This window comes from Spermophilus citellus (genome assembly GCF_964194105.1).
Source record: "Spermophilus citellus genome assembly, chromosome: 19".
Classification (NCBI taxonomy): Eukaryota; Metazoa; Chordata; class Mammalia; order Rodentia; family Sciuridae; genus Spermophilus; species Spermophilus citellus.
The window spans coordinates 3,421,840-3,436,308 of NC_138201.1; the positions used below are offsets into that span (position 1 = coordinate 3,421,840).

At 52.0% G+C, this 14,469-nt stretch overlaps 1 protein-coding gene across 12 annotated transcripts in view; it reads right to left on the bottom strand.

Annotated features, from left to right (window-relative positions):
• FOXP1 (forkhead box P1) overlaps nucleotides 1-14,469 on the bottom strand; it is a 517,497-nt gene that overhangs the window by 52,052 nt on the left and 450,976 nt on the right. For all 12 annotated transcript variants that reach the window (XM_081276304.1, XM_081276309.1, XM_081276307.1 and 9 more), the window contains one exon: nucleotides 12,939-13,140. In XM_081276304.1, coding sequence (XP_081132430.1) covers nucleotides 12,939-13,140 — 202 coding nt within the window. The remainder of the gene's footprint in view (nucleotides 1-12,938; nucleotides 13,141-14,469) is intronic.

Consider the following 14,469-nt stretch of genomic DNA (forward strand, 5'->3'; position numbering starts at 1 on the left):
ATCTAGGTGACTCGTAAGTGGTTGCCTTACAAAGGCTAGGAACCCTAGGCCAGGCGGCAGGCCCTGACGTCACGCTCACCACCAGCCCTGTCACCAGCGTGCCCCCGCTCCCAGCTGCACTGGGCAAAACACACCACCGCGTACCCAATGTCTGCAGTGTGGCCTGGCAGGATGGTGCGCAGAGACCTGGGGCAGCGAGTAGGCCACGGCACAGTCGCACAGGGACAAAGGCCCGCGCTCAGGAAGGCGGCCTGACATCAGCAAGGGGACACCCTGCGGCCAGGGCTGTCCACTGCCTGCATTAACACTGGGTCTTGCTAAGAAACCAAAGGCTCTCAGAGACTGGGGCAGCAGCTGTCAATGCAGATACACGGACAATGATCCAAAGTCACTAACGTGTGGGTCAGTGTGTCTGCGCTGGTGTGTTACAGGCCAGCCACCACCTTGTCCTTCTGGTACATTAAGGACCCAGAAAAACAAAGAGCATCTGTAACATTTCCAACGCGAGTTCCTCTGAGCTCCTCCTCCACCACGCACTATGGAAGTCAGCATGGGCTAACGTCACCCGCCAGAAGCAAAGCAGTGGATGTGAAGGGCAGGTGGGACAGCAAAGGGCCCGGTGAGCTGAGGACACAAGCCACCCACTCAGATCAGGCTCCTGTGCCCCCCAGGTCCCTCCTGACTTCCTGTGAGCCCTTTGATTTCTCTTCCTGCAGATGCTTCAGTTATGTCCACTGGGGTAGACGCTCCCCACTTTTAACTTGCTGTTCAATATTATTAAACACCCATTTAGTGATACGCACCACGGCGGGTTCCGAGGTCAGAACCTCCAAACTAGGGTGCGCACAATTCATGAGTGAGTAGGACACGTCAATTCCTCTATGTGTGTGTGCTAACGCAGCTTTCAAACACACAGATACACGTGTGTATGTGCAGGCGTGCTCCTCACCGCCAGCGGCTGGTTTTTTAAATACAGGTAAGACACTGGAACGTGCACACGCGTGACTCCGTAGTCTGATGGGATGCACTTTCCAGCTTCTGTGCTGATGGAGATGAACACTGAAGAGTTTGGGGTCACCTGCATCGACTGTGAGGGAACGGGTGCTTGTCCTCGGATGACGCAGCTCTGCCCGATTCCACAGCTGGGGACACAGGGCTACTGAGCAGGTGACTGGACATCAAAGCTGCGATATTTGATGTGGGCCTTGAAGTATCAGTAGGAGCCCAGCTGCTGAGAGGGACAGAACGAGGACAGAGGCCTGGAGCACAACAGACCCAGAGAAGAAATCCAGAGAGACGAGGCGCCAGCAACTGCGAGCGACTTGCAGGCCAGCAGCGCAGGAGTCCCCGCTGGGCCACACTCTTGAGACACTTTTGTCTTTCAAACAACTAAGGACGCGTCTGGGCACTGAAACCCCGATATTCCTAAATAATCCCAATCTGGATCGCTTCTCTGTCCCTCTGACCTTCAGAAGGGATGAACGGGGTGCACAGGACAGCACTTGGGAAGCTCAAACGCCCCGTCAGGGCAGTGCAGTGGTTTTCATGTGCAGTCCCTGGGAACCTGCTGAGGAGCAGCACCTGCTGGCCCACCCTGACTCGTGGAGTCCGAAGCCCCGGGTCGGGCCCAGCAGCCTGGGCTGCAGCCAGTCCCCCAGGTGACCCAACGCAGGCGAAGGCCGAGACCCAACCTCACCAGAAGCCAAACAGTCTCCTGCTTGAAGCATCTACAGGTATCGAAAGAGGCCACCCAGGTGCTCCCATAGCACTCGGGGAAACAGGCTGGCAAAAGTGCGACTGCTCTTGGTGGTCTCAACCTCTGATACCCATGAGCTGGCTTTTTTCTGAATACGTCATCCAGTCTCTGCCATGATGCCTAGCACCTACCACAAGCCAGGCTGGGTGTGCAGGGGTGTGACATGGACCACAGGACAGAACTTTCCCACACAGAGGCCTTCGGGGGGTAGGGGTCAAATACACCAAGATCACCAAGATACTCCACAAGTGCACATTTTAACAAATCGTCTACTGGATCACGTGTAGTTATAGACATCGTTTTTTTCTTTTTTTTTTTTTTTTTTTTTTTGGTACTGGAGGTTGAGTCTGGGTGCCCTCACACTGAGTGATGCCCCCAGACCTTTGGACTGTTCTTATTTTGAGCTGGAGTCTAAGTTTCCCAAGCTGGCCTCCAACTGGCAATCCTCCTGCCACAGCCTCCTGAGGAGCTGGGCTGTGGGCATGTGCCCTGCCCTGCTGTAGTCTACGCTTCTAGGGCTGCAGGGTCTCTCTGGCCTGCAGGTGTCTGTGTCCATGCTCGTCTCAAATTAGACCGTGAAGCCATGAAGAGGAAGAATTGCTGCCATCCTTCAACTCCCAGAAACCAGAGTTAGCACTTGATAACGTCCACTACTGCAGCTCAGGTTATCATCCAACAACGTCACGGTTATGGGCGACGGCGAACTCATATTCACCTACTGTGTGCCAGCAGCTAAAGCAGGTGTTCCTCAGTCCTCACAGTCCCAGCTCTGAGGCGAGGCTGGACACTGTGCCCTGTGAGACTTGGGAAGCCAAGCACACTGAGATGAAGTGACAAGCAGCAGCCTGGCCCTGCAGTCCAGCTGCGGAGCGGCTCCTAACAGCTGTCACCAGCACAGCACTCTGCAAGCTGCAGCCACCATGCAGCACAACAAGTCCCATGTTTTGCCTCTGCCCCAGGGCCTTTGCTTCTGCCTGTAGGGGTGTTTCCTTTCCTCTTCGGGTCTGTTCAAGGGACAGAGTGACAGGCATGGCCAGGCCACCCTCTCCACCTTGCTTAGCTGCCTGCCTGCCTGCCCCTGGCTCCAGGATGTGCCTCCTGTCCTTGTCTAAGTCCAGGTCTGTTTCTGCACTGTCCCCTGCAGACGTGACCAGGGAGCTCAGCTGTAAGAGCCACAGCCCAGGACACCTGGCAGGTGCTCCGTGTTGGGCAAGACGGTTGCATGGACACACGTGGTGCTGACCCCGACTCGTGTCCCACTTGGAAACAGACTTCGCTGAACTCTGGACAGCTTCCCACTTATCCGTGGCGAGCTCCTTTTTAGTTCTGTCTTCACCATCCTCTAATTTATTCAAACGCCACTGGATTATTCCAGCTCCTGGTGTCAATTTTTTTCTAATTAAAGTAAACTGCCATTTATTTCTCACACTGATCTTTAACAGGAGACATCGCGTTCTCCTCACAAATGTGACTCATGTGGAGAAATGTGAGTCGAACACAGGGCTCATGGGTACGGGACGACAGGCCTGGCCTGTCACACTGCGGACACACAGGCCGTCCCAGACCAGAGGCGCGGTCGGGCCTGGGGTACCCAGAGTGGGGAGCCTTTCAGGGGGGGATGAACTGGAATTCCTAGGACACACCCTCAGGGGAGCCCCTGTGAAGGCGACGACGACACACAGGAAAGCGGGTTCCTCTCTCTTCCTGCCATCCCAGGCCCCCACAGCACAACGCGGAGCCCACAGCTCCCCAAGAACCCGCAGAGAGCCACCCCAAGGCAGTTCTAAAAGGGGAAGCGGGGAGAAAGAAAGAAGAAAGAAGGGGAGGAGGCGGCGGCCTGCCCCTGGACTGATCTCCTGGAGACTGTGACAGGACAGACTGTTCAGGGAACCTCACAGGTAGCATAAACACCACCAGCCACAGTTGCCATGGGTCTGTCTGTTGACCAAACAAGAACACAAACAGGGACGCAGAAGCAGCTCCAGTGGCCTATAAATGGCCCGCTGGTGCCTCTTCCCAAGTGCCTCCAGACCCGCGCCCGGCCCCGCCCCTCCCTTGGTACTGGAGACGTCCCGGTGCTGGAGCACTCTGAGCTCGCTCAGGCGCCATCTCCCTTTTTTTCCCCCCATTTTTAGATTAAAAACCAACCAGCCAAAAGTAGCCCAATAATCCAAACTGCACAATGAAGATCGTTTCCACATCTAAATGGGGAGAGAAAAGGAGAGACAGGGACACAGAGGGAACAGACACCTGTTTATGGGACTGTAGCACAAACACGCACTTCTCCTGCCCTGTCACTCCGCCAGCCACCACCCAGAAAGGCCCCTACCTGTGCACACCAGGTGTGCGTCGCCCCGCAGAGGTGACCTGGGCCTACAGGACAGCGGCAAGGCCCAGCTGCGGCGGCAGGTGAGTGGCACAGCGCGTGTGCACACTGAAGCTCAGACCTGAGGTCCAATCCCAAGCGAGGCGGCGGCCACCGGGAGCAGAAGCCCCGGCTTCACATTACATTGACCGCAGCCCCACCCGGCGCAGCCCGGCGCCTCCCTGTGAATGGGACCAAGCGCCATATGGACGGAGACACTGAACAAGCTGTACAGCTCTTGGCGACATGTGCCCGGGGGATTGTCCCATGTAACACCACCTGGGCTGTGGCGATTGTGCGCTGCATGCGTGGTGGCCCCGGGGAGCCCACTAGGATGTTATTTCTGAGTACACACAAAAAGGAAAATTACAGTTAGGAGAATTCTCTGGCTAGCGTATCTGTTGCTCAATTCCAGAAATAGCTTCCCAAAGGAATGGTTATCTTCTTTATTCACACAGGCAGAAGTGACAAGCCGGAGCACATATTAACAATCTCCCTTTGTGAGCTCCCACTATTGTTCTAATGAGGAGAATATACTTTATAATATACTTAGGCCTGGCCTGATTACAAAAGGGGGTGGAATAAAGAACTTTGGGAATGCTGTACACATGTAACACACTCATTTGCATTGCCCCAGCGAGCCAGCCGGTGGGGCGGGGGCTCCCTCCAAAAGACCTGCGCGGCTGGCTCCTGGGCCAGGCAGCAAGAGGACGACGACCAGAGCTCGGCAGGAAGCCCTCCTGCCAAGTCTCCAGCTCCGTCCTCCTCTGCAACCACGACTGGCTTGGGAACCTGGCAATCATGAGGGATCACAAGGACACCAGGACTCTTCCAGGCTGCCTGGCCTTCGGGATGGAGGCGCTTAGGTTGCCCCTCTGCGATACCCACCAGAGAAAAACTTCCACTCACGAAAGGCAGGTGGGAAATGCAGGTGTGCATTCCAACAAGCACCTTCCGCAGGTGAAAGCGTAAAACCCAGTACAAGGGGCAACGCCGTAGGAGTCCTCCAAGGCTGGATGGCCCTCTCCTCTGGCCATGGCTTCCCTTCACCCCCTGGGTGTGTGAGCACAGGCCCTTCCACCCGAGTGAACACGGAGAAACCGTGAGCTAGCAAGAGGCCTCGGCAGAAAGCCTGTGCCGGCCAGAGCCGTGCGTCAGGGCAGAATGTCCAGGAAACTGGGGGTTCCAACATTATTTGGGGTGGAAAACTTGGCCCATTAGGCATGGAACGAACAGCCTATGGTAGAGATTCACATCACACAACATCCCAAGGAAAAAACTGAAAGTCAACCAAATTCAGGAGCAACTTCTAACGTGAACGTGCCTCTTCATATCAATATTGTCATTTTATTAGGAAGCATTCATCACTTAAGCACAATAAATAGAAAAAGATTTATGGAGTCTGATGACGCTGTGTGTGATAAGGCACTTCACTGAGGTAAGACACAGCTACCAGGGGACAGTGGCCGAGCTGTTTGTTTTTTGTTTTCTTTAAATCACCCCACAAAGTGAAAAGGCAAGGAAACCCATAAACCCTGGCCCCTTCTCGCACCTGTGTCCCCCTGGCCTGGGAGAAGCCCCTCCTCCTGCTCAGGCCCACGAGCACCCGGCTGCCAAGGCTGAGATCAGTGAATGGCAGCCTTTTGGAGCCCGGCTGGGTGCCAACCAGCACAGTGCACTTGGGGTACAAGATACCGAGGAGCCCCCAGAGGGTGCTTCTGACTTAAGAAAGGAAGCCTTGCCCTCAACAGGCTCCTTCTTCCACTGTATTCAGACAGTGCCAGGATGCTGCCAGGAGCCTGCACTGAAGCAGACCAACCCCCTGGGCTTTAGGCTGCTCCACACACCTGGCAGGACACGGGCAGCCTGCTCGCCACAACCCAACCTGCTCCTTCCACTTCCAGCCTCCAAGCCTCCACCCTTGAGGAAAGATGAGGGCGAGGAGGAAGAGAGGTGGCTGAACAGCCAGGTACAGCCCCAGGCTGTGACTACGGGAGGTCTGGGCTTGGTCTTGAACCCCTGGCTTTACTCACTGGAGACCCTGATCAAAGGTCTAGGCTGAGCCAAAGTGGTTCTGATGAGCGGCCCAGCTGGGAATCAAGTACTGGAGGGTCAGAAAGAATTCACATCTGGCCCCTGCAGGGCCACTAACCATCAGTGAGACTCCCACAAGTTCTAAGGCCCTTCTGGCCCCAGTAGCACCATCTGTGCAAAGGGGACCGTAACCCTACCGTGAAACAGGAACAGGTCAAGTCCTCTCTGCACTGCATATCACACGGACTCATGGTGACATGATCATTAGCTGCTTCTCATCACCGTCACATGTCAGGGTTAGATTTCCCAGAGAAGAGAAAAACCGGACCTTCAAGAACTTATGCCTGAGACCCCACAGACAAAGTGCAAACCGAGGCCTCTGGGAACAGAGCCAGGGGTGGGTCCTTCCAGCAACATGGCTTCTCTGACAGCCTGCACAAGAATGGCGACTGCTGTCTTTGTGCACTGGGATGTCAATCAAATCTGGGGAGGGGGGAATTCGGTTCTTGTCAACAGTCAAGACCCAGGTAAACTGAACATTTTGCCTGCACTCCTTCTCGAACTTGAACATGCATGTCAAACCCCTGGGGACCTTGCTACAGTGCAGATCTGGGTTCAGCAGGTCTGCAGTTAGTCTGAGGCCTGGATTCTCTGATAGGTATCCACACCGTGGCCCAGCTGCAGGCCTGCAGCCTGTGCACACCAAGAACCTAGGTATGCATGGCAGATGCAAATTCCCACATGCCATCTCAGAGCCTGGGAACCCAAGTCAGCATGGGAAGGGCCCAGAAGGCTGCCTGCTTCCTGAACTCCCTGAGAATGACTCTATAAACAGGAGGAGCAGGTCTGATGGTGAAGGTCCAGGGATGCAAACTTTTTCTAAAGATGGCTACACAGTAAATATTTGAGGGGCCAATTACTCAAGCTTGCTATGGTAGTGCAAAAGCAGCCAGAGGCAACAGATAAGGGATGAGCACAACCGTTCCCAGTAAGACTTTATGCACAAAAGCTCACAGTGGGCTGCATTAGTGGTGGGCCGTGTCTGCCCACCTCTGTTGCAAACCACTGCAAAGCTTCCAGAGTACTGGCAGGTCGGAGTCAAAATTTGCAACCCTTTGCACATTCTTCAAAATGCCCTTGTGGAAAGAAAGAATTAGGAGACCTGCTTTGCTCAGACTTTCAAATAAACAAACAAAAAGAAAAACAAATTACTGATTTTTGAAAAACAAAATTTAAATGAGGAAGAACTCTTGAGAGTCATGGGAACAATAACTTATTGCTGACATTTCTGGCTCTACAGAGTCTGAATCAACATGAGAACACAAAAAAGCTAAAGACTTGTGTATCTAACAGTCTGGGAAATTTTAGCAGTTAAACCAAGAAGGCCGACATTTATCCATCAATACAGAATTTAGTTTAAGGAAACAAAAAAAAAAAAACAAGTCAAAACATCAAGCATGTCCACATTTCAAAGTTCCTTGTCTTCTGAAATCATCAGGGCCCATAAACATGAACGTCACTGTTATATAGTCAAACATGTGGCCACCAGTCAAGAGGCCACAGGTCAAAAGCAGAGACTGCAACCAATGAAACTGTCCCAGAGCAAAGGAGCCGAGCAAAGCCTGCAGGGGCTGTCCCAAGGCTGCTGCCAGCTATGGGCCGCAGAAAACGCAAGCAATACCCCTACCAGAAGGGAAGGAGGGAGGGAAGAGAAAAGGAGACAACTGGCATGCTTGGGGTCCGTCAGCCAGTGAGGATGGCCGTCCAGGGTCACTCCGAGGGATCAGAGGCAGGTGACACCTCATGGAAGACAGGACCGCACTGGGGTTGCTGGGTTCTGAGGAGAGAGTATGACGGCCCTGGAGGAAGCAGGGTCCACCCAAGCTCAGGCTCTGCAGAGTTCAAGGAAACGTCTGACCAAATGCTTAAGGAAGCCTCGTAACAAGTATTTAGAGGAGCCAGGCCGCAGCGATGCTCGAGTGAGTGATAAGACCTCTTCTGATGGCCAAACTGAAGGCAAAGAGCGGGGAAGGCTCTGGGCAAAGGAGCACTGCTTCTGTGGACCACGGAAGACAGCGGAAGCCCCACAGATGCAGGAGGCATCCAGCAGAAGCTGCAGGGTAACCAGGCAGGACAGGGTGAGGACGCTCCAGGGGCAGGACTGGCCTCCCGTTGGCCTGTGTGCAGATCTTGCAGGGCATCCACGCTGCGCACTGGGTTCTGTTTTGGGGTTCCCCAGCCTCCATGAGAGGCCCAGTAAAGGTTTCTATGTTCCATAAAAGAGGAAACACTACTACCCTCACATAAGCGCTATGATTTGCACATAGTAGGTTAAGTCAATAAAGGTTTTATTAAGTTGAATAAAATTGAACATTATTTAAAATTTAGAATCATTGAATTTCAAATTCAATTTGAAATTTCTTTTAGAGATACAGATTTCAACATATCATAACTCAGCATTCACCTCCAAACTGAATGGAAACTTGAAGTCCTGTTCTGTAAATGCAAAGTCAGACCTGAACCTGGATCTTGGGCACGCCACCAGCTGGCTCTGTGACCTGTAATGTGATTTCCTCATCTGCAAATTGGGTGCAGCAGCATGCATAACGTGGGCTGTGGCTCCTTTGCACATGGCACAGGGAGGGGATTGACTGAGCGCCCTGTCTCCCTTCCCTAGTGCACCATAACATAATGTGATATTTAGAATTTTAATTCAGGCAATTACTTAAGTAGTAATTGCTATTTGTATTTACATAGCTGCTTTGATCCAAAAAGCTCAAAGGGCTTACTAAATTTAGCATTTTAATAAATGTTTCATTTGCATTCTGTTGAGTCTGTTTACCCACACCCCAACTTGGAATTTTCTAAAGTGAGACAGGACAACTTGAAGGGACATGGCTTCAAGGTCAGAACCTGCCCAGCCTGAGTCTCATCTGTGTTACAGAAGGGGTCACAACTCCCCAATCCCCTGGAAGATAGGAGAGCAGGAACCTGGTGTGCCTGCTCCCCTCCAGCTTCTGCCCGCCGAATGCATCCCCACGGTGCTTCTCCAAGGCCCTGATGACAGAGGTATGTTTATTGCACCAGTGAATTTACGTAATCAGCACAATAAACATTATTAAATTGTCAGGAGAAAAATCAAAGTAGGAAGCACGGCACCAGTACTGAATTCTAATGATGCTGAGTGTCCGCAGCTTCTCGGGGACAGGATCTTAACAAGCCTTGATTTCAGCGCTGGCCTCCGCCTCCCAAACCACATGGGCTGCTCCTGCCATAACACTGCTGAATATTGATAAACGTCTCTGCCCCGCGCAACAGGGAAGTGGGTTTCTATTGGCAATCTTTCCCAAAGTGTGCTTTTCCCCTTCTCTGCACTCAAGGGTTTACCCTGAATGATTTAATTATAATTTTCCTTGTGTAAGACAAATTAAAGAGGAGAGTAGGAGTGGCGTGCCAACCACATTATTTATCTCCTGAACAGATTGCTGCTCACCAGACCCCAGAGCTGCTGCGGCAGAGGCTGCTCACGGGAGACGCACCAGCCAGGGTGGGAGACTGGGGGAGCAGGAGTTTTCCAAATGGCAGGGAGACTTGCCACCCGGGTGCCACGCACATCAGACACACCACGACTCTGACCATGCACCCGAACTCTCGCAGGACTGCCTTTCCCAACGAGTTTCCCCACAGAGCCACCCCAGGCGGGAGTCAGTCGGGTGGAAGGGCGCGGGCGTGATGTTCCACGAGAACGGGCAAAGAGAAAGCTCTGCCGCAGTAAGTGGAGGCAGGGCTCTCGAGGACCCGTGTTCACAGGAGAACTAGCGAGGAAGGGCCAGCTCCCGGCACCAGGGAGGATATGCCCTCGGGGACAGCGGCAGGCTTTCTCCCTTTCCTTCACCATTTCCCACTATTTAAACCGCACATCACACATGGGACTTTTAAACTAATCATAATAGGGAATACTCATTTTAAGTACCTATATACATACAAAGCTGGCCGACGAATAATTGATTTTTTAAATGATCAATTCTATAAGCTGAAAAGCGTTGAATTATCTTTAACTGAAGGTGTTCTTGGCCTTCCTGGCTACAGCCAGTGAAAATGTGCTGGCTGGGGTGGGGCAGTGGCACAGCTCAGGGGGAGAGTGCGCACCAGGCCCTGGGCTCCAGCCCCAGCAGCAGAAACAATAAAACACAAGAAACTGCACTGAGAAGGACTTTCTTTGAGTCTGGCCACATTTCCTCTAAGCCAAGAGAATCAGGAGATTATGTGATGGAGTGTCAATTTGTCGCTGTGTCCTCCCTGAGCACACAGCTGGAACGCCAGCCTGTCTTTACACCCAGGCAAAGGCTCCCTGGAACCCGAGCTCTCTTCCGACCCATGGTCTAACTCTGGCATGTAGCGAAATGGAGACACGGAGACGAGGCACAGTGTCCATGCACGTCCTGAGAGAAGAACCCAACCAGCAGAGCATCCTGGAATCAGTGTCCCTCGGAGCCACTGAGCCTCCAACGTGCCTTAAGATACCCAAAGGGCTGTGCTCCTGGCTCACCTATCACCTAGCTGCATCTACACAAGGAGAGAACCGCCAGGGGACACCCCTCGCCAGGGGACACCCCTCGCCCTCCCGTGAGAAGACTGCAGGGAGACCTCAAGTGCACCCGTCCACACTTCTGAGTGCCAGGCCTGTGGATGGAGATGCAATTCAATTGTCCAGCAGCAAATGGACCACAGCAAACCCTAGGATGGGAAAAGCAAGTCCACCAAAGGGCAGCAGCCCCAAGCCTCTCCTTTCAAGCTACCTAAGACTTTCTATTTAGAAAAAATGATGATGATGATGATGATGATGATGATAAAGACATGAGGGGAGATGACAAAGCAGGGATTCAGGCCACCTTCCAGCCATGCGTGTCTTTCCCCACTGCAAAGGGGAGCCACACTCTGGCCAGCGGCTCCAAGCAGCCTCGCCCTGTGCCCCATCGTGTTCCTCAAACTGTTCTCAACTAGTCCCTTTAAAGCATCTTTTAGTTTTTGACACCTGCCGTGGAGATGTAAACAAGGAAATCTTACAGGCGAGTCCCAAGTTCTGGTGGGAACATATTTATTATTCTCATTTCTGCTGTTTAGGCTCAAACATAATACCTATGTGTGCGTGTGCATATGTGTAACTTGGTGTCCCTGACGAGGGATGCAGTCTGAGAAGTGTGGTCGTTGGCCCCTTCGGGGGTGTGTGAACATCACCAGTGTACTCACACAGCCTATCTGGGCTACGTGGGGTCACGTGCGCAGCACAACCCATTGCTCCCAGGCCCACAGTGCACGAGTTTAGCCCAGGCACAAGAGAAAAGACGCACGGGAGACGGGGTCAACATGAGGTTTGAACCTGCCGCTGGCTAACATGATGTACTATTCACTGTCGATGATGTCTTTTAATAGGTAGAAGGAGCACACTCTAAAATGGCGATTGACGAGTATAGCAGAGCAAGTGTGTGGACCAGTAACGGCACCACTCATCACCAGCCAGGACTGCGCGCGGGTAACTGCACGTGTGTGGTGTGTACATGACTGGCGTACGCTGCTGTTGACTCCGGTGTCCCCACAACACCCAAGTAGCGCCCTGTGGGCTGGCCCCGCATGGCCATGAGGCATGGGGTGGTGGGAATTTTTCCCTCCTTTATAATCTTATGGGACCACTATTATATATGTGGATCAGATCTTGACTCTATATAAACAGATGACTGTTTTCTGATATAAAGATATGTACCTGATTACACCAGTTGCCTTATGATGCTCAACACCATGAGAAAGATATGAAACCATGTTTGCAGCTGCTTAACTGAAATATATAATTCATTTTTTATGGAGTCATTGCTGTTTAAGAACAAAACCCAGAACTTGCTTCTTCCTGATGGGAGCAGCATTTACTATCACATCCTGCTGCTTAGGGCTCCTCTTCTGTGTGTGGAACACACAGGAAACAGTTTACAAAAGAGTAAGCTGGAAAGAGCTGTCCATCTGAGGGGCGCTCTCTGCTCAGGAAAAGCACCCCGGCAGCTCGAGGAACACGCCTGGGCGGAAGGGACCACGGCAGGGATCAACAGCTTGGCTTTCCTAGAACTCCTTGTGCACATGACGTCCTCCAGGCCTCCGAGCCAACCTGGGCTTCCGCGAACACACACGTTGAAAACTATCAACTCGGAAGCTCAGTGCAGGAAGGCAGCAGGAGTGAGGCGACCCTATGACCACCGTGCTGAGGAAGCTTGTGTGCAGATCCAAGGCCACCTGCACCCCTCCAGCCTCACGCCCTCACTCAAGGTCTACACACAGCCTGTGCTTTGGGGACACACCGAAGGCAAAGACGGGCTTCCCACCTTTACAAGGGCAGCACGGCCTAAAGTCAGTCCTGTTTCTCAAACCACGATGCGAAATCGCCCACAGCAGATGCGCCTGGTACCAGCAGGTGCTCAGAGCCCAGAAACTGAGCTTGACCAGGGGGAGAACTTGGCAGACAGAGGACCTGGAAGTCTTGATATCTAACCCAATGAGACATTCCAAGACTTCTGCCTGGCCCTAAGCCCGTGAGATCTACAGCCCTACTAATTCCATGTTGAAAAGGTGAAAACAATTAGATGCTCACACCCACACCATATTGAATAAATTGTTACGTAATTACAGGCATGTTCAAGACACACTGATCCAATTAGGGAGCCCTGGGCCAGGTGGGGTCAGGCCACCTGCCCTCCCAGGCCACGGCCAGCCTTCTGCGGGGCCCAGGCCCCTGCCTACCTTTCCCTCTTGGGCGTGTGCACCGAGAGCTGGCCATTGGTGGAGGCGTGCGGGTTCATCACCAGGGAGGCCTTGGTGGGGGCGGAGGAGGACACACAGGTGGTCAGGTCCAGGCTGCTGGGGTTGTTGCTCGTGGCTTCTTCTGCAGTGTGCACACCCGTCACCTCCTTCCAGAGCTGCTGCAGCTCCGTTGGAATCATGCCTGAAACAAACAAATTGGATAATTAAATCAATTAACAGCTAATTCCGGCCTCTTCAAACAGTAATTAAATCAAAGAGTCAGTAAACAAAGCCTAGTGTTAGGGTTTTTTTTTTGGTGTGTGCAGTTCTTTTTTCCTCCCCTCCCCACCAAGGCAAACACGGGAGCACCTCCTCCCAGGAGCTTCGGGCGGAAGGGCCCTCGTCTCACGCAGACCAGGGACAGGGGCCCAGCAGCTACTCTGCCACAGCAGCGCCCGCCTCCCTCCACCCAGCTGCTGCTTCCCAATTTCAGGAAAAGCCCGAGGACGGCACCTTATCTCCAGACACAAAGAAGGGCCCAGAACGAAACTGTTCAACTACATTCTTATGACAATGCGGGCCACAAAATGAATAATTTTTGTGCTTAAGTCTTAAATGATGACAAATAGCTTTGTTATTAAATATAGTTTTTATTAATCACTTTTAGACATAAATTATGAATTCATATCGTCTTCCTGAAATGCTTTTCAACTTTTAACAGTCAAATTGATTATACTATGATTATTTCATTAACACACCTATCTTCCTCATTAATTTTGGTTTCTCGTACCACATGCTTAATTGATGGATGTGTCTACTGAAAAACTGTATAACTTTTTACACAAGTAACACTATTATTACTGTCATTTCTTAAATCAATGCTAATGAACCATCGCTCAATGAAACAAAGATGTAAAATAAATTTGGGGCAATAAAGTTGTTCTGTTTTGCAAGGGGGTCAAAGTGGACATGGGTCTAAAGGAGAGAAGTGGCGCCACTATTTTTCCCAGGAAGAATTACACCCAGGACACACCCTGACGATCCTGGACTGCTGGTCTACCTGGGCAGCAGCCCCTGTGGCCCAGCATGCCCAATTTCTACCTCCATGCATATTCCAGCGCATGCACACGCGCAACCGCAAGCCTCTATTGGAGCTACCAGCCACCAGCAGCAGCCGCTTCCTCTGGAAGAACCCCAAAAAGAAATCACACCTCTGAACCTCGTCAGGCAATTCCGCCTTAGACTCAGCCTAGTGGACGGCTGGTCATTGTTTCCACCCAGCATAACAGCCAGCGGGCGAAGCCGGCCATTTTCTGGGTAAGTAGCAGGAGCCGAAAGAGGCATGTTTCTTACCAAACTGAAGGTATTGAATTAAAGGAGAAGGCTGCGTGCATTATATTCATTTGAAACACATAATAAAAAAATGCCAAGGTCTAAATTTAATTTATTTTTGTCATTTAGAATACAATGGAGAGATAATCATCTCAACGTGATCAGCCAAACATCTTTACTTTGCTAAACTGTTAAAGAT